Source organism: Schistocerca nitens, chromosome 4 (genome assembly GCF_023898315.1).
Source record: "Schistocerca nitens isolate TAMUIC-IGC-003100 chromosome 4, iqSchNite1.1, whole genome shotgun sequence".
NCBI lineage: Eukaryota > Metazoa > Arthropoda > Insecta > Orthoptera > Acrididae > Schistocerca > Schistocerca nitens.
The window spans coordinates 593,530,543-593,550,809 of record NC_064617.1 but is presented as its reverse complement, the minus strand read 5'-3'; the positions used below and the strand labels follow the sequence as shown (position 1 = coordinate 593,550,809).

The following is a 20,267-nucleotide window of genomic DNA, read 5'->3' as shown; positions in this document are numbered from 1 at the left end:
TAACTGGTCTCTTCCTTTGCGAGGGTGAAATATCAGTAGTTCGGAGCCTGTATTGATTAATAAATTTATTTTATTATACTTCTCTAGGAACAAAACACTGCCATTTTGGAAGTACTACGCATTGGCAAGCAAGGCAGTTCATTTAAAGTGAGCAATTTGGACGCTAGATAATTATCAGACGTGTTACTTTCGTAAGAAGGTACTGGGTGCATATTCATTATTTTTCTGTATTTTCCATTACTTAACTTTATATATTGAAAGGTAATTTTGCATTTTGTATTTTTGAGATTATTAGTTCCGACGACGACTCACAAGTGTGGTAGCCGGTAAATTATCCTAAGTCCACCAACTGCGGTCAGCAGAACTGTGAATAACAGAGTGTCGTTACAAGGCTCCCCACTCCGAAGTAGTGCTACATTTGTAATGAACTTGCCTTTGATGGGACGTGAAACTTTGATATTTCCTCCTACTGCGTTCTTTCTTACAGCTATGCGACGTTTTGCTGTTACTCATCTCTAGCAGCCTTACTGCTGTCCTTTCATTATGGCATACTGACAAAAGAGGAAGCATATAAATGGTGCAGAAGAGTGTTTACTGTAGGGCTGTTTGCATTTTTCCCTTGCTACATTGTGTGGTTTTCTCTGGTTTGCTTGTACAGAAATATCTCTGCGCAGCATCGTATAATACCCTGGCCATAACAGACCGCGGGGCGTCGAGAGCTTAATTTAATATGTGAATGGAAATGCCACTCGTCTCTACAAAAGTAGTGACTCTAGAATATTCTACAATTCCCGTAACGTTATTGCCAAGCTATTTCAGGCAAAATCTTACCGGTATAAACATATAGAAGTGAAGAATCTAGCGTGGAACGGAGACAAATGAAAGTAAATTTCGAATTCGTAGGTAGCTTTATGGGAATCACATTTTAATATGAGTTCAGCGCCCAAGAACAAGAAAACTTTCTGCAATAAAAATAACAGAGTTCTGAATTCAATAACTGTCTACCTATTTTGAAACATTTTTGGAGTGTTTGTGATTTATTCGACATTCACTTTTAACAAGCTCAGCAAGGTAGCAATGCGAATGATTTAATGCTGATTCCCTCAGATGCCCTACATTGACACGTTTACCATTAACAGTTTATACGTGTGTCCATATTTATTTTGCATAAGGTGCAACTTATGTTTGGTCGAACCCTGCTCCCCACACACAGGTTGTTCACTCCCAATATCTGAAGAATGGTTTACGTGCAGAAGCATATAAACTGTGTAGCATAAACTTTTCTACAACGTTGCTCGCATTTCCCAATTAACACTTTACGTTGTTTTCTCTGATTTGTGTATAATGAATTATCTACGTGCAGAAAAGTTTAATACTTTTTTCACTCAAAAATCTGTTCTGACATCTTCTGCATGCGTAATCTATACGTAGTAATGTACATATTGCAAAAAGTTACCACATCTTACAACCTAACTTATAGTATAATTCTAGACGGTAAAGCTTACATTAGTACTAAATAATTACGGAAGGTATGTCTTCTCACAAGTGCACAATGTAACACATCTACACTAAATAAACACATAACCAGCAGATTGAAATATTTGTTTTACCATGTTTGTATTTGTGTGCACCTTTTAATTTTTCTAACTAAACCTGTTTAAAATAATATTCAAGTCATAGAAGGATCGTAATGTCAGTTTTATATTTGTATTATTTCATGTAAATATCTGACAGTATATATTTACATATCTGACAAACCCCCTCCATGAACCATGGACTTTGCCGTTGGTGGGGAGGCTTGCGTGCCTCAGCGATACAGATAGCCGTACCATAGGTGCAACCACAACGGAGGGGTATCTGTTGAGAGGCCAGACAAACGTGTGGTTCCTGAAGAGGGGCAGCAAATTTTCAGTAGTTGCAAGGACAACAGTCTGGATGATTGACTGATCTGGCCTTGTAACACTAACCAAAATGGCCTTGCTGTGCTAGTACTGCGAACGGCTGAAAGCAAGGGGAAACTACAGCCGTAATTTTCCCGAGGGCATGCAGCTTTACTGTATGGTTAAATGATGATGGCGTCCTCCTGGGTAAAATATTCCGGAGGTAAAATCGTCCCCCATTCGGATCTCTGGGCGGGGACTACTCAGGAGGACGTTGTTATCAGGAGAAAGAAAACTGGCGTCCTACGGGTCGGAGCGCGGAATGTCAGATCCCTTAATCGGGTAGGTAGGTTAGAAAATTTGAAAAAGGAAATGGATAGGTTAATGTAAGATATAGTGGGAATTAGTGAAGTTCGGTGGCAGGAGGGACAAGACTTTTGGTCAGGTAAATACACGGTTATAAATACCAAATGAAATAGGGGTAATGCAGGAGTAAGTTTAATAATGAATAAAAAAATACGAATGCGGGTAAGCTCCTACAAACAGCATAGTGAACGCACTATTGTGGCCAAGATAGATATGAAGCCCACCCTTACCACAGTAGTACAAGTTTATATGCCAACTAGCTCCACAGATGACGAAGAGATTGATGAAATGTATGATGAGATAAAAGAAATTATAAAGATAGTCAAGAGAGAGGAAAATTTAATAATTATGTGTGACTGGAACTCGATAGTAGGAAAAGGAAGAGAAGGAAACGTAGTAGGTGAATATGGAATGTGAGGAAGGAATGAAAGAGGAAAGCGCATGGTAGAATTTCGCATAGAGCATAACTTGATCATAGCTAACACTTGGTTCCAGAATCATAAAAGAAGGTCTTATACATGGAAGAAGCCTGGCGATACTGAGAGGTTTCAAATAGATTATATAATGGTAAGACAGAGATTTAGGAACCAGGTTTTAAATTGTAAGACAATTCCAGGGGCAGATGTGGACTCTGACCACAATCTATTGGTTATGAACTGTAGATTAAAACTGAAGAAACTGCAAAAAGGTGGGAATTTAAGGAGCTAGGACCTGGATAAACAGACAGAACCAGAGGTTGTACAGAGTTTCAGGGAGAGCATTAGGGAACGATTGACAAGAATGGGGAAAAGAAATACAGTAGAAGAAGAATGGATAGCTTTGAGAGATGAAATAGTGAAGGTAGCAGAGGATCGGGTAACAGAAGAGATATTGAATTTTATTGATGAAAGGAGAAAATAAAAAAAAAATGTAGTAAATGAAGCAGGCAAAAAGAATACAAACGTCTCAAAAATGAGATCGACAGGAAGTGCTAAATGGCTAAGCAGGGATGGCTAGAGGACAAATGTAAGGATGTAGAGGCGTATATCACTAGGAGTAAGATGGATACTGCCTACAGGAAAGTTAAAGAGACCTTTGGAGAAAAGAGAACCACTTGCATGAATATCAAGAGCTCAGATAGAAACCCAGTTCTAAGCAAAGAAGGAAAAGCAGAAACGTGGAATAAGTATATAGAGGCTCTACACAAGGGCGACGTTCTTGAGGACATTATTATGGAGCTGGAAGTGGATGTAGACGAAGATGAAATGAGAAATATGATACTGCGTGAATAGTTTGACAGAGCACTGAAAGACCTAAGTCGAAACAATGCCCCGGGAGTAGACAACATTGCATTAGAACTACTGATAGCCTTGGGAGAGCCAGAACTGACGAAACTCTACCATCTGGTGAGCAAGATGTATGTAACAGGGGAAATACCCTCAGACTTCAAGAAGAATATAATAATTCCAATCCCAAAGAAAGCAGCTGTTGACAGATGTGAAAATTACCGAACGGCTGCAAAATACTAACACGAATTCTTTAGAGACGGATGGAAAAACTGGTAGAAGCCGACCTCGGGGAAGATCAGTTTGGATTCCGTAGAAATATTGGAACACGAGAGGCAATACTGACACTACGACTTATCTTAGAAAATAGATTAAGGAAAGGCAAACCTACGTTTCTAGAACTTGTAGACTTAGAGAAATCTTTTGACAATGTTGACTGGAATAATCTCTTTCAAATTCTGAAGGTGGCAGGGATAAAATACAGGGAGCGAAATGCTATTTAGAATTTGTACAGAAACCGGTTGGCAGTAATAAGAGTCGAGGGGCATGAAAGGGAAGCAGTGCTTGGGAAGGGAGTGAGACAGGGTTGTAGCCTATCCCCGATGTTATTCAATCAGCATACTGAGCAAGCAGTAAAGGAAACAAAAGGAAAATTCGGAGTAGGAGATAAAATCCATGGAGAAGAAATAAAAACTTTGAGGTTCGCCGATGACATTGTAATTCTGTCAGAGACTGCAAAGGACCTGGAAGAGAAGCTGAACGGAATGGTCAGTGTCTTGAAAGCAGGATATAAGATGAATATCAACCAAAGCAAAACGAGGATAATGGAATGTAGTCGAATTAAATCGGGTGATGCTGGGGGAATTAGAATAGGAAATGAGACGCTTAAACTTGTCAATGAATTTTGCTATTTGGGGAGCAAAATAACTAATAATGGTCGAAGTAGAGAGGATATAAAATGTCGACTGGCAATAGCAAGGAAAGCGTTTCTGAAGAAGAGAAATTTGTTAACATCGAGTATAGATTTAAGTGTCAGGAAGTCGTTTCTGAAAGTATTTGTATGGAGTGTAGCCATGTATGGAATTGAAACGTGGACGATAAATAGTTTAGACAAGAAGAGAGTAGAAGCTTTCGAAATGTGGTGCTACAGAAGAATACTGAAGATTAGATGGGTAGACCACTTAACTAATGTGGAGGTATTGAATAGAACTGGAGAGAAGAGAAATTTGTGGCACAACTTGACTAGAAGAATGGATCGGTTGGTAGGACATTTTCTGGGGCATGAATGGATCACCAATTGGAGGGCAGAGTGGAGGGTAAAAATCATAGAGGGAGACCAAGTGGTGAATACACCAAACAGATTCAGAAGGATGTAGTTTGCAGTAGGTACTGGGAGATGAAGAAGCTTACACAGAATAGAGTAGCATAGAGAGCTGCATCAAATCAGTCTCTGGATTGAAGACCACAACAACAACATCTGACTGTAGAGTTGCGTAAAAATGTGGAGTATTATAAACTACTGTATAAAATCCATGGAGTACTTCTTTGATAAAATGTCACACCGAGAAGAGTTAAAATTAATTTTTATGTGGTACGCTGCAGCGACGTGGGATCGCGTGGGAAGTTACTGCACCCTTCAAAAGGAAATTTGTTTGTCAATGGGCAGATTGCCTGTGAGTCACAAGCAGTTTACCGGGCGATACGCTCCCAGTACTAGTATAAACAGTGCTCTGTCTTCATTATTTTTGCAGGTAAGTCTGTATTATATAGTAGCAAGTCGCCGTACGTGTGAACGATGCTAAGTGTACAACAGTTGCTAACTTCTACAATGACATCTGCGTTTACAGCTACACTCCGCAAGATACCTTGCGGTGTTTGGCAAAGGGTATTTTTTGTAGCACTGCCCCTTCAACCCTCTGCTGTTCCAGCCGTAAAAGTTTTCCGGGAGAATGATTGACGGTAAACCTCCTTGTGGGCTCGAATCTCTGATTTTATCTTCATGGTTTTTCCACGAGATATACGTCGGAGGGAGCATTATATTTGTTGACTTTTCTATGTACGCACCCCCTCGGAACTTGAACAGTAAGCGATACAGTGATGCAGAACGCCTCTCTTGTGCCACTGGACTTCGTTGATCATCTCCGTGGCGCTTACGTGCTTAATAAATGAACCTGTAACGAAACACGCTGCTGTTCAAGGTTTTCCTCTATTTTCTCTAACAGTCCTATCTGGTGCTTATCCCATACTTACGAGCAATTTCAAGCTTTGCTCGAACGAGGTTCTGTGAGCTCCGAATCGCAGTCTGGCACCAGTCTTTCCTGCGATTAGTTTATGGGGTCGTTCCTATTTAATTCATCCTAGATATTTTATGAAAGTAACAGGTAAAACATTGTTCGTAGTCAGAATGAGATTTTCACTCTGCAGCGGAGCGTGCGCTGATATGAAACTTCCTGGCAGATTAAAACTGTGTGCCGGACCGAGACTCGAACTCGGGACCTTTGCCTTTCGCGGGCAAGTGCGCGGAAGGTAGGAGACGAGATACTGGCAGAAGTAAAGCTGTGAGGACGGGGCGTGAATCGTGTTTGGTTAGCTCAGTTGGTAGAGCACTTGCCCGCGAAAGGCAAAGGTCCCGATTTGGAGTCTCGGTCCGGCACACAGTTTTAATCTGCCAGGAAGTTTCATTGTTCGTAGTGATCGAATGGACAGAGTCGTGTGTTCGGCACAGGGATGTGGTTTTTTTAAAATCTGAGGATAGAGTAATTTCAGAGCATACGAAAGATGGTTGTGCATTCGCCTAAAATATAATAACCAGCCCAGCGTCGACCATTGTCATGGACAACTGGTAGAAAAGGAATAGCACATGACGTCGTACCAAGAGCAGAAGACTATGCCAATAGTCCGTGCTATGTACAAAATGGAACCAGATTTATGTGCAACTATTAAATGAGCACAAAGTTGTCGAGTTTGTCCATCCAAGGCAAGCTCTAAGCACTGTATTTCGTTACCCTTTTTACATGGTGTAGGTTATTCTGTAGTGTTGTTGTTGTAGTATACAGAAAAGTAAAACTTCGAGTCCTTTATAGTTAGATGGTACCCTATCAGTTCCATCATAGTCTATTCAAGTACGCATACAAGTTGCAGTGGACAATTGGTCTGCTTATAAATTGACTATTAACGCTGCTTTCACAGCAAGACTGCCAGTATACTTTGTTAAAGAAACTGGTACCCAATATTTGTTCGGAACGAAGTTAAACTTTCGAAAGATTCTTGTTGTACAGTGTAATCCTAAGTGGGCATTTATATCACGAAAGAAAGAAGTACCTTTTGTAATACAGTTGCAATATAGTCAGACAGCCAGTGCATTAAATTAATATCTATGTAAAATTATTTAAAGGATGTTATATTCAAATGCATAAAGTTTTAATGTTCACAACAAATTTGGAAGTTTAACCTTTCCACAAATGTCATGCAGGTCTTACGGTTCTTACATTCTTATACTGAATGAGATTAGATTAGATATACTTTTTGATCCAATTGATCCGTATTGAGGAGATCTTCGAGATTGCAGAACGTGTCAGAAGAACAGGAATGCATAATAAATATTTACAAAGAAAACAAATATACTAATGAACCTACCACAAATACCAAGTGGAATGATCGTCATGGATGAGCAATGAGTGCGTTTGTGAGGTAAGAAACATTGAACTGAAGAATGATTTTTCAACACCTATTTACAATGACAGAGTTAGTGCACTGAATTTGTCAGAAGTCTGATTATAAAAATATTCGTATTATTTTATATTAATGGTAACATACAGACATCAGCTGTTTCTACTAAGATACTCATCAATGGAGTCGAAGTAATTGGCCACGGTAAATCCTTAGGCTCCTGTTGAACTGAATTTTAATGGTAGTTAAACTTTTTATGTCTGCTGCCAAGATACCGAAAATGTGTGTTCCTGAATAACAGATACCTTTTTGGGCCAAAGTGAGGGTGACGATTATTCTCATTTCTGGTATCGATTCCATGAACTGTTTCTTTGAAAGAGAGGTGTATTTTAATGACAAATTTCACAAAGAAGTAAATGTATTTGGGAAGCAGTTGTCAATACCCTTAGTTCTCTAAACAGGCGTCTGCAGGATGTTCTTGAATTCACTCCACAAATGATACTTATTACATGTGTTCGGTTTGAGGCGCCATGTCACGGATTGCACGGCCCCTCCCGCCGGAGGTTCGAGTCCTCCCTCGGGCAAGGGTGTGTGTGTGTTGTTATTAGCGTATGTTAGTTTAAGTACTGTGTAAGTCTAGCGACCGATGACCTCAGCAGTTTGGTCCCTTAGGAATTCACACACATTTGAACATGTTTTCGTACCCGGAAATATTACCTTGGCTTGATGAGTTACCCCAAAGAACAGTCTCATATAACGTTATGGAATTAAAGTAAGCATAGTATGTCTGGCGTTTCGTTTGCATATACACTATGTTTGACAACATACGTATTCCTAACAGAGACTTGTTTAGGCGCGTCTGTTCTGTGGTGTGCTCCTCGCAGTTGAATTTATTATCAAGCAAGAACTTAACACTGTCCGCTTTTTGCCCGCTTTTTCTATCTGAGCATGTCTTGTGTTAACGAAGTTTATCGAAGTTTAGCGACAAAATTAGCTAGAAACAATTTAATGAAGTCCATGAAAATTTCGTTAACCGATATTCCTAAGACTATACTTGATTTGATATTTGTTGCGATCTTCGTATCATCTACAAACTTGGCATCTGGTTCTGTGGCTGATAAAAGGTCGTTATAAACCTAAGAAAAATCAAGGGCCCTAAGATGGAACCTTACGATCCGCTACATGTAACAGGTTCCCAGTTGAATAGAACATGATAGCTGAAGTCCCGCCTTTTTCCTAATGACACCCTTTGTTTCCTTTAGGAGAGCAGGAATGGAATCATTTTGCAGCATTTCCTGTTACACCGTAATATTCTAATTTACTTAGAAGGATATTGTGATTTACACAGTCAAATGCCTTTGACTGATGACAAAATATACCAGTAGCTTGTAATTTTTTGCCTAATGAATTAAATACATTTTAGCTGTATATGTAAACAGCCTTCACAATATCAGAACCTTTAGAAATCCGATCTGAGACTTGGACAATATATTATTTGTTGTCAGATGGTTAAGAAGCCGACTGTATACTAACTTTTCTAAAATTTTTGAGAATGCTGGTAAAAGTGAAATTGAACGGAAATTTGATGGTATTTCTTTATCTCTTTTCTTAAACAAAGGCTTAACGTCATCATGTTTCATACGTGCATATCGGCACCTCATGACTTTCTAACATCAGTGTTGTACCGAAGTATTTACTGTAATGTTGTAGAAAAAGAGACGGAGACTGCCGTTATTGAACTTCTTCGTACTTACGAGGATGATAAAGAATGAAAATTCCAGCATTACTAAAGACTGAAGGAGAAACGGAGCCTGATAAAGCTGCATCATTACTGTCAAGACACGACTGTATGTCCCGTGGAAATCATAACGACGAGTAACCAACAGACTGAAAGTGGATGTTGCAGATTTATGACTACCTTAATTAATGTTTTCCCGTGCCCATACGTTAGTAAGCAGGACTTTCATGGTAATTCAAAGATCGTCAGGAGTACTAATAGGTATCTCATGCAGAATTACGTATCTACATTCACCAAAAAAATTTATTAATTAGAAAATCCATATGACAGTGCTATAGGTAAAAATCGCTGCTGAAAGTTGAAACCGGTTCGAGTACCAAAGAGACTACCTGCTATTTGGAAAGATGTCCATAAACGCATTTCGTTGGCCGTTTTCTCACCGAAACGGGGAGTGCATTTTCTAAGCGCATGAATGTGCTTTCAAGTGTATATAAATAACAATGAATTGTTTTAGAATTAAAGCAAACAGACTGGTAAGCTATATAAAGAATTTTCCAAGCAGGTAGCTTAACTTCCTTTATTCAATCTCTTTTCTGACTGTTTTCTTTCTGCGTTTACGTCGTCTGCAGCATAATTAACTTATTGTCTATTCAGGGTAACAGCAAACTGAAGTACATTTAAATTTACAATGCGTAGCTGTTAAAGCCTTAATTTGTTTTCCTCTCTGGCCTACTGTGTAAACAGGGCATAAACGTAGTGGAACGTTTGAATAAGTGGACTGGTACTTCTAGGGATCTTATTTGCCTTTTCGTTTTTTGTGCTCTATTTTCATAGGGTATGCTCGTGATACAGAAAGGAATACAAAATAACATCTGTTGTCACGTAAGAACCCACAGGCTGTGAATTGTGTATACTATAAAAGAACAGGCGAAGAGGGTCCAATTAACCGCAGAACGTATTACACCGACAGTTTTAAGAAAAGTTCTGCAATGTCCTTGGCGTTGTAAGGAAAAGAGGACTCAAAAATTGCTAACTTTGCAATTCTCTTAAACCCCTCTCCTGAATTAGTCCACAGACAATAATTTCAATCATTCTATTTGTAACAAATACAATTACAGCTCAGCGTTCTCAATAACGAAAGCACTATCATGCATCAAAAGGCCAACCACTATCATATTAATTGAGTTATATGGCGCTGCTTGGTACGATAACTTCACATATATGTAAGAAAAACGTAAAAATAGCTTTATTTTACGGCATTAATTCCTTTATGTATTTAGTCAACCGGTTTTAGGCTCATAAGACCATCATCCGACTCTGATGATCTTCAGGAAAGAGTTTTCAGTTCTGTTGGAAACCTTTGAAATGTACGTTACACACAGAGAGTGAGGTGCAAAACGGAGTAAATGTCATCTTCAGCAGTTCACATGTGAGACAACTATTTAATGTAAAGAGTAAGTAAAGGTGAAGGGAACATACCAGAAAACATTAAGACTAAACGTTGAGAGAACAACCTGTGTGTGTGTTTGTGTGTGTGTGTGTGTGAAGAGGAAGCAGAAGACGAAGACAATATAAGGAAAACGTAATCATATTACACCTCTACCTAAATTTACAACCACTTTAGACTCTATTTAAATGCAGGTTTATAGATATAAAAATAAGTAATAGAACTCCACAGGAAAGAAGATTTACACAAACAACATAACAGCATGTTTAACAACATCAGTTGAAATGACAGTCACAAAACATATCAGATAAGCCCGTTGGAGAAAAGCGTGAAAAATTGTTCACATACAGAAGGTGATGTGGAAAGAGATTAAAAATTTTTGGAAGTTTAACACAAGCTGAGCTGCATCTTAGTATGAAAAATTACGCTTCACCGCGGGGAAGGAAACGTACAATAAAATACCTGTTAACCTATTCACTTGTGTTTACAGTACGCTACTAAGCCTGTGTCCGTCGAAACCTATCATACAAACAGACGGATCCTCTTCGTCATCACCGATTTCGTCCAGATTTATTGCTGTGTCAGCGGCTTGACCAGAAATTAAAGTGACGAAAATGGAAGCTCCAGATGGCCAAGAGCTAAAAAAAGGGTGTTTGGTGCGGGTCTGGCGAGGATTAAACCACGTATATTACTGCAGTTTCCGGGGAACGATTGGCACTGTACAGAACTGTAATCTGAGGGTTGTTGGGCCAAGTATCTACGCGCATGTATTTTCATTTTCAGTTTTTATGTTATTTTCCGCACAAATAAGTGAAAAGCATAGAAAGCAAAGGAAAAGGAAAATTTGCGATAGCAAATAAATTTACAAGAAAGGATTGTAGTTACAGCTTTCACGAGAACTCTGCAAGTAACTTTCCACGAAGTGATTAATTAAACCGTACAGGACTTCGTACTCCGTTAGTTTGCTTTTTTGACTTCGAGCAGCGTTACGCAAGAGCTCCTGCCAAACTATGCAATGAAAGACTACCTTATGTGACTGTAAACCAAATTTATTTTTGTGTAGGAAGAAAAATGCGGCGTTTACAACATGCGCTAAATGCCGAGACAATTACTGCTTGACCTGTTTCTATGATTAATATAGCCGTAGAACGTGTGATGGTTTATACAAGGGCGATGTACTTGAGGACAATATTATGGAAATGGAAGAGGATGTAGATGAAGACGAAATGGGAGATAAGATACTACGTGAAGAGTTTGACAGAGCACTGAAAGACCTGAGTCGAAACAAGGCCCCGGGAGTAGACAATATTCCATTAGAACTACTGATGGCCTCGGGAGAGCCAGTCATGACAAAACTCTACCATCTGGTGAGCACGATGTATGAGACAGGCGAAATATCCTCAGACTTCAAGAAGAATATAATAATTCCAATCCCAAAGAAAGCAGGTGTTGACAGATGTGAAAATTACCGAACTGTCAGTTTAATGTCACAGCTGCAAAATACTAACGCGAATTCTTTACAGACGAATGGAAAAACTGGTAGAAGCCGACCTCGGGGAAGATCAGTTTGGATTCCGTACAAATTTTGGAACACGTGAGGCAATACTGACCTTACGACTTACCTTAGAAGAAAGATTAAGAAAAGGCAAACCTACGTTTCTAGCATTTGTAGACTTAGAGAAAGCTTTTGACAATGTTAACTGGAATACTCTCTTTCAAATTCTGAAGGTGGCAGGGGTAAAATACAGGGAGCGAAAGGCTATTTACAATTTGTACAGAAACCAGATGGCAGTTAAAAGAGTCGAGGGGCATGAAAGGGAGGCAGTGGTTGGGAAAGGAGTGAGACAGGGTTGTAGCCTCTCCCCGATGTTATTCAATCTGTATATTGAGCAAGCAGTAAAGGAAACAAAAGAAAAATTCGGAGTAGGTATTAAAATTCATGGAGAAGAAGTAAAAACTTTGAGGTTCGCGGATGTCATTGTAATTCTGTCAGAGACAGCAAAGGACTTGGAAGGGCAGTTGAACGGAATGGACAGTGTCTTGAAAGGAGGATATAAGATGAACATCAACAAAAGCAAAACGAGGATAATGGAATGTAGTCAAATTAAATCGGGTGATGCTGAGGGGATTAGATTAGGAAATGAGACACTTAAAGTAGTAAAGGAGTTTTGCTATTTAGGGAGTAAAATAAACGATGATGGTCGAAGTAGAGAGGATATAAAATGTAGACTGGCAATGGCAAGGAAAGCGTTTCTCAAGAAAAGAAATTTGTTAACATCGAGTATAGATTTAAGTGTCAGGAAGTCGTTTCTGAAAGTATTTGTATGGAGTGTAGCCATGTATGGAAGTGAAACATGGACGATAACTAGTTTGGACAAGAAGAGAATAGAAGCTTTCGAAATGTGGTGCTACAGAAGAATGCTGAAGATAAGGTGGGTAGATCACGTAACTAATGAGGAGGTATTGAATAGGATTGGGGAGAAGAGAAGTTTGTGGCACAACTTGACTAGAAGAAGGGATCGGTTGGTAGGACATGTTTTGAGGCATCGAGGGATCACAAATTTAGCATTGGAGGGCACCGTGGAGGGTAAAAATCGTAGAGGGAGACCAAGAGATGAATACACTAAGCAGATTCAGAAGGATGTAGGTTGCAGTAGGTACTGGGAGATGAAGAAGCTTGCACAGAATAGAGTAGCATGGAGAGCTGCATCAAACCAGTCTCAGGACTGAAGACCACAACAACAACAACAACAACAACAGGACTTCGTACTCCGTTAGTTTGCTTTTTTTGACTTCGAGCAGCGTTACGCAAGAGCTCCTGCCAAACTATGCAATGAAAGACTACCTTATATGACTGTAAACCAAATTTATTTTTGTGTAGGAAGAAAAATGCGGCGTTTACAACATGCGCTAAATGCCGAGACAATTACTGCTTGACCTGTTTCTATGATTAATATAGCCCTAGAACGTGTGAAACATGAACAAAAAGATCTAGTTTTATATGCGGTGTTCTCGTGTATGTCTCACAATCTTTTCCTGTAAATTTATCTCGGTTTCAGACCCGAAAGGAGTTTATGCAGTTTGTGACTGCAGATCCATATCAAACAGTTTCTGAGATAACATTGTGAGTGTAAATGTATGCAAAGGACAGCTGGGGTGGGTAACCTCACGAAGGGGAATGGTAAATAGCGGAACACAAAATCTACGTTTCTTCAGTGGGCCAGAAATACTCGGAAATGGCGAGCCGCTAAATGGAGCTGAATAGTACAGTACGAAATGTCGTTGTTTGGCCACCTCGTGAAAGGGAATGGCACGCAGCGGATCATATAATTCATATTTTCAGTGGGCCAAAAAACTCTGGAAATGGAGAGCAGGTGCATGGAGGTGAATTGTGCAGTACAAACGTTCGCGAGCTGGCGTCGTTTTGAGGTATCGAGTGCAACTAACACCCAATGAGGTATTTATGCTGCTGTGTGAGAAGAGTGTTGTTCAGACCAGAGGTCTGTGAACTTTTGGAAGTGTTAGGCGTACCACGACTTGGGATCATTCATTTGGGTTACCACGAACCTGAAGAGAAACAGGAAGCATACATAAAATATCTGCAAGGAAAAACTCCAGAATTAAGAGCAGAGTATGATCGGAATAGAGCAACTGCTAAACGAGAATGTGAAAATATGCAGCGTGGTCCATTGATAGTGACCGGGCCAAATATCTCACGAAGAAAGCATCAAACGAAAAAACTACAAAGAACGAAACTCATCTAGCTTGAGGGGGGAAACCAGATGGCGCTATGGTTGGCCGGCTAGATGGTGCTGCCATAGATGAAACGGATATCAACTGTGTTTTTTAAAATAGAAACCCCCATTTTTTATTCATATTCGTGTAGCATGTAAAGAAATATGAATATTTTTGTTAGACCACTTTTTTCGCTTTGTGATAGATGGCGCAGTAATAGTCACAAACGTATAAGTACGTGGTATCACGTAACATTCCACCAGTGCGGACGGTATTTGCTTCGTGATACATTACCCGTGTTAAAATGGACCGTTTACCAATTGCGGAAAAGGTTGATATCGTGTTGATGTATGACTATTGTGATCAAAATGCCCAACGGGCGTGTGCTATGTATGCTGCTCGGTATCCTGGACGACATCATCCAACTGTCCGGATCGTTCACCGGATAGTCACGTTATTTAAGGAAACAGGAAGTGTCCAGGCAAATACGAAACGTCAACCACGACCTGCAACAAATGATGCCCAAGTAGGTGTTTTAGCTGCTGTCGCGGGTAATCCGCACATCAGTAGCAGACAAATTGCGGGAGAATCAGGAGTCGCGAAAACGTCGGTGTTCAGAATGCTACATCAACATCGATTGCACCCGTTCCATATTTCTATGCACCAGGAATTGCATGGCGACGACTTTGAAGGTCGTGTACAATTCTGCCACTGGGCACAAGAGAAATTACGAGACGATGACAGATTTTTTGCACGCTTTCTATTTAGCGACGATGCGTCATTCACCATCAGCGGTAACGTAAACCGGCATAATATGCACTATTTGGCAACGGAAAATCCACGATGGCTGCGACAAGTGGAACATTAGCGACCTTGGCGGGTTAATATATGGTGCGGCATTATGGGAGGAAGGATAATTGGCCCCCATATTATCGATGGCAATCTAAATGGTGCTATGTATGCTGATTTCGTACGTAATGTTCTACCGATGTTACTACAAGGTGTTTCACTGCATGACAGAATGGCGATGTACTTCCAACATGATGGATGTCCGGCACATAGCTTGCGTGTGGTTCAACCGGTATTGAATACCATATTTCATGACTGGTGGATTGGCCCATACGTTCACCGGATGTGACGTCCTGGGATTTCTTGCTGTGGGGAAAGCTGAAGGATATTTGCTATCGTGATACACGGACAACGCCTGACAACATGCGTCAGCGCATTGTCAATGCATGTGCGAACATTACGGAATGCGAACTACTCGCTGTTGAGAGGAATGTCGTTACAAGTATTGACAAATGCATTGAGGTTGACGGACATCATTTTGAGCATTTATTGCATTAATATGGTATTTACAGGTCATCACGCTGTAACAGCATGCGTTCTCAGAAATGATAAGTTCACAAAGGTACATGAATCACTTTGGAATAACCGAAATATAATGATGAAACGTACCTACGTTCTGTATTTTAATTTAAAAAAACTACCTGTAAACAACTGTTCGTCTATAATTGTGAGCCATATGTTTATGACTATTACAGCGCTATGTATGACAAAGCGAAAAAAGTGGTCCAACTAAAAAATTCATATTTCTTTACGTACTATACGAATATGTAATAAAAAATGGGGGTTCCTATTATAAAAAACGCAGTTGATATCCGTTTGACCTATGGCAGCGCCATCTAGCGGGCCAACCATAGCGCCATCCTTCAAGCTAGACAAGTTTCGTTCTTTGTAGTTTTTTCGTTTGACGCTTATTTCGTGAGGTATTTGGCCCGGTCACGATCAATGGACCACCCTGCATATAGAGCAACTTGCGACATACATATCACTTATCTACCAAATGCCATTGGTAGACAACAAGCTACTGCCCAGAAACCACTGAAACATAGACAAGAAATAGGTACATTAAACAATAACACAGTCAATGAAAAACAGTGGGTAAACGCTATAAAATGTATGATGCGGAAATGTATGATGGTGGGATTGTACTGATATTAGAAAAATTGGAAAAGCTTGAAAAAAAAAAGATCAACAGAAAGGCAGTTGGTATAGATGACATTAACAGAGAGTTAATAAAATACTGCGGAATTCTCCTGAAATTAAGATTTTTACGTTTCTTAAATTTATGCTACAAAAAGAGGGAATATAGGAAATGTACTCAATTTTTAAAGAAAGAGGAGATCGAAACGTCTGTAACAATTGCAGGGGCGAATGTGTTTTAACAGTTGGGTATAAAGTACATTTAAAAATTTTAACATCAACAGCCAAAACAATATTAACTGAAGACCGGAGTGGATTTAGGTTTGGACGAACAACAATGATAGAAGATTTACTTTGATAAGCAAATGAGGATAATTTAATAATGAGACGCAGATAGCTTTTATGTACTATGTCAAGGAACTTGACAGGTGAAGCAAAACAAAACTTTGGTCAATAGTACAAGAAAATGGAATTGCACACTTTAAACGGGCTATAAGAAGTTTATATAATCAAATTAAATGTTCAATAAAAACGGGGGAAAACTAAATAATAATGGCATTATAACTAAACAAGGAATTGCAGTATTTCTCCAACTTTATTCAGTTTATATATAAATGATATGATCAAAAAATGGAATGAGGCAACAAGAAATAACAAAGGAGTAAAACCAGGTTGCGACCATTATATAAAAACATTAATGTATGCTGACAACCAGAGTAAAATCGCCACATCAGAAGAAGAACTGTAATAATCAAATTGGCCAAAATTATAATTTAAAAAGGTCAATGGAAAAGAAACTAATGGCATTCCGAGGGAAACAACAGATACGATCGAAAGTAGTGATGGTAATCAAAATCATGGAGCAAGTAGGTCAGTTTAACTACCGGGGCAGCGAAATTTCTTTTGATTACGATAAAGACATAAGGAACAAGACAGAAATATTTCAGGGTACCTGTGGAACGATTAAAAGAATACTAAACAAAAAGACAACTGCAGAAACGCAACGGAAATTCTATAAAGCACTTGCTGGTCGAGTGCTAATTTACAGATCTGGGACTTGGCTAGCAAACAAGAAAGAACAGTGACGTCAGAAATTGGTTAAAGGATCTGAACTAGAAGGTAGCCTATGGAATGATGAAATTAGAAGTGAGCTTAAAACGTTTGCAATAACTGAAGAAATCGACACAATTAAGCAGAAGTCGAAGCAATACGGAGACAGAATGCAATACGAAAAGTTTTCCAATATATACACAAAGGGGTAAGGGATGTGGGTCGGTAGAGGAAACGTTGGAGCTGAGACGATGAACTTAATCCACGAATGTAGATGATTATGATGAACGGCAGCTATGTATAAATGTAGAAAAATATAAGTTAATGCAGATGAGTAGGAATAACAATTTCGTAATGCTCGAATATTGTATTACTAATGCGCTGCACACACAGGAGGCCGCATATATAACACTAATGCGACCCATTCGTGAGTATTGTTACAGCGTTTGGGATCCGCACCAAGTCGGATTAAAGAAAGACACCGAAGCAATTCGAACAACATCCAAGTATTATGAAGATGCTTCAGAAATTCCAATTGGAATCTCCAGAGAGAAGACGACGTTCTTCTCGGGGAATACTATTGAGGAAATTTCAGGAACCAACATTTGAAGCTGACTGCAGAACAATTATATTGCCGCCAATGTACATTCCGCGTAAGGACCAAGAAGATAAGAGAAATTAGTGTTCGTATGGAGGCATATAGACACTTGATTTCCCTATGCTACTTTTGAGAGAAAGGAGAAAAAAGTAGTAGTGGTAGAGAGTACCCTCTGCCATGCACCGTACGTCCCTATTCTACTTCTGAGAGAAAGGAAAAAAGTAGTAGTGGTATAGTGCCATGCACCGTACGATGGCTTCCGGAGTGTGTATGTAGTTGTGTGTAGATGTAGATAATCAGGGAATATGAATCCAGTTAAAGGCTCATTTATCTTGATCTCATTTATCTGGTTGATTATCGGAATGGTTCAGAGAGGAGCTACTCGCCCACATGATTTCTTACCTTGGGCTTCTTGGTCCAGAGCTGTTGCGGCAGCAGCTCGTACGGCAGGTGGCTCTTGATGAACCGCGGGCGCGGCATGTCGGTACAGCGCTGCAAGGTATCGCCGTCCGGTCCTGTGTATCGCGAGATTGCCACGAACCTAGAGGAAGGGGATAAATCAGTAAAATATAGACAACATTTCTTTCTTCTGTCGTGTTCTGAGAAAATCCACCGGTTTAGGCTATGTGTTAAATTATCGTCTCAATTCTGTGACCTAGGCGCTCAGTCAGGAACCGCGCGACTGCTACGGTCGCAGGTTCGAATCCTGCCTCGGGCATGGATGTGTGTGATGTCCTTAGGTTAGTTAGGTTTAAGTAGTTCTAAGTTCTAGGGGACTTATGACCACAGATGTTGAGTCCCATAGTGCTCAGAGCCAATTCTGTGACGTTGCACACTACAGGGTTATTGAAAATGATCTAGACACAGTCAAGTATTACAAAAAATTTCTGCATTGAGGTGAGGTACTATATTATTATATGTAAGGAAACAGCAACTCATGAGGTTGTTTGTGCCATGTTGACGAATGTTCATTGAGTGAACCGTTAATCACACGGTACAGTTTAAGTCTATAGCCCAGATCGGTTCACACTCGCCCTACAGCGTCTGCATTGATGTCAGTCACAGCTTCCCTGATACGTTCTCATTAGTGAGCGATGTTGTGGGGAAGTGCTGTAGCGAAAACAATGTACAGGGTGACAATTATTGAACTATATGAAATAAAATCGTTATAACGTTTGAACTGCTTGCGTTAGGACGTACAAACTGCATGGTTGGCCGCGGGACATGATGGGAATTAGTATGCGCGTATATGGTTTGGCTTAGCGACGCCATTTGGATCGGTTCGTCAATAAGCAAAATTGGCGCATTTGGGAGTCTGAGAATTTGCATTTCGCGATCGAGTAGTGTCTTCACCCTCAACGGGTGACGGTGTGGTGTGCAATGCTCAGTCATGGAATAATTGGTGCGATATTCAGGGATGGCACTGTGATTACCGAACGGTACGTGAAGGTTTTCTAAGGTAATTTCATCGCCTTTTTCTAAAGTGACACTGATTTAGACAAGATGTGGTTCATGCAAGATGTAGCTCGACCCCATAGAAGCCGGAGGGTGTTTGATGTCCTGGACGAGCACTTTGGGGACGGCATTCTGGCTCTGGGATACCCAGAGGCCACTGGCATGGTCATCGATTGGCCGCCATATTCTCCGTATCTGAACACATGCAACTCCTTTTTGTGCGGCTACATTAAAGACAAGGTGTACAGAAATAATCCCAAAACCATTTATGAGCTGAAAACAGCCATTCAGGAGGTCATCGACAGCATCGATTTTCCGACACTTCAGCGCGTCATGTATAATTTTGTTATTAGTCTGTGCCACATCATCACAAATGATGGCAGGCATGTCGAACATGTCATAGCCTAAATTAGAATATCCGTAGTGACGTGTACATGTCGAAAAAAGTGTGTGCACAGCGTAGTTTGTAACTGATTTGGGTTTTTTTAGTTAATTGTCGCCCTGTATTTGATGTAAACCCAAAGGCAAAAATCACACAGTATGAGTTCCAGAGAAAGTGGGGGACATTGCATCAATAATAAACTGCCAGCTGATGCACGAACATCGTTATGGAAGTGCAATGGAGCACCATTTTGTTGACAAATGAAATTATCACTGTCCTCTAGCAATAGTTTTGTCTATCGTCGATGTTCTTGGAGATCACTGTAACAATAGAATTTCCTTGAATTCCTGTTCCACACATACACTGATAAGCCAGAACACTAAAACCAGTGTCGACCGCGACGCTGAATGACGCCAGGTGGCGTTGCGGGCGTGTGACTTGGTAACAAAAATACTCGTATACAAGCGGAGCAGACACGGTCGGGGAATTACCCTAGCGAAGATACAGGATGCAAATAGGGGTATTCATTAAGACAAGCGACTTTGAGAAAGGACAGATTATTATTACGCAAAGCCTGTGAACGAGTATCTCGAAAATGGCGATGAGTGTCGTGAGCATCTACCGAAAGTAGGTAGAAGAAGAGTGAAACTACCACTAGGCGCTAAATGGTGGACGCCCACGACTCTTCACAGAACA

The 20,267-nt window shown here is 40.1% G+C and overlaps 1 protein-coding gene across 1 annotated transcript in view; it reads right to left on the bottom strand.

The window, feature by feature from the left end:
* Window positions 1–20,267, bottom strand: part of LOC126252865 (luciferin sulfotransferase-like) — a 439,717-nt gene that overhangs the window by 196,043 nt on the left and 223,407 nt on the right. Inside the window, exon 4 of the mRNA XM_049953820.1 lies at window positions 18,137–18,275. Coding sequence (XP_049809777.1) covers window positions 18,137–18,275 — 139 coding nt within the window. The remainder of the gene's footprint in view (window positions 1–18,136; window positions 18,276–20,267) is intronic.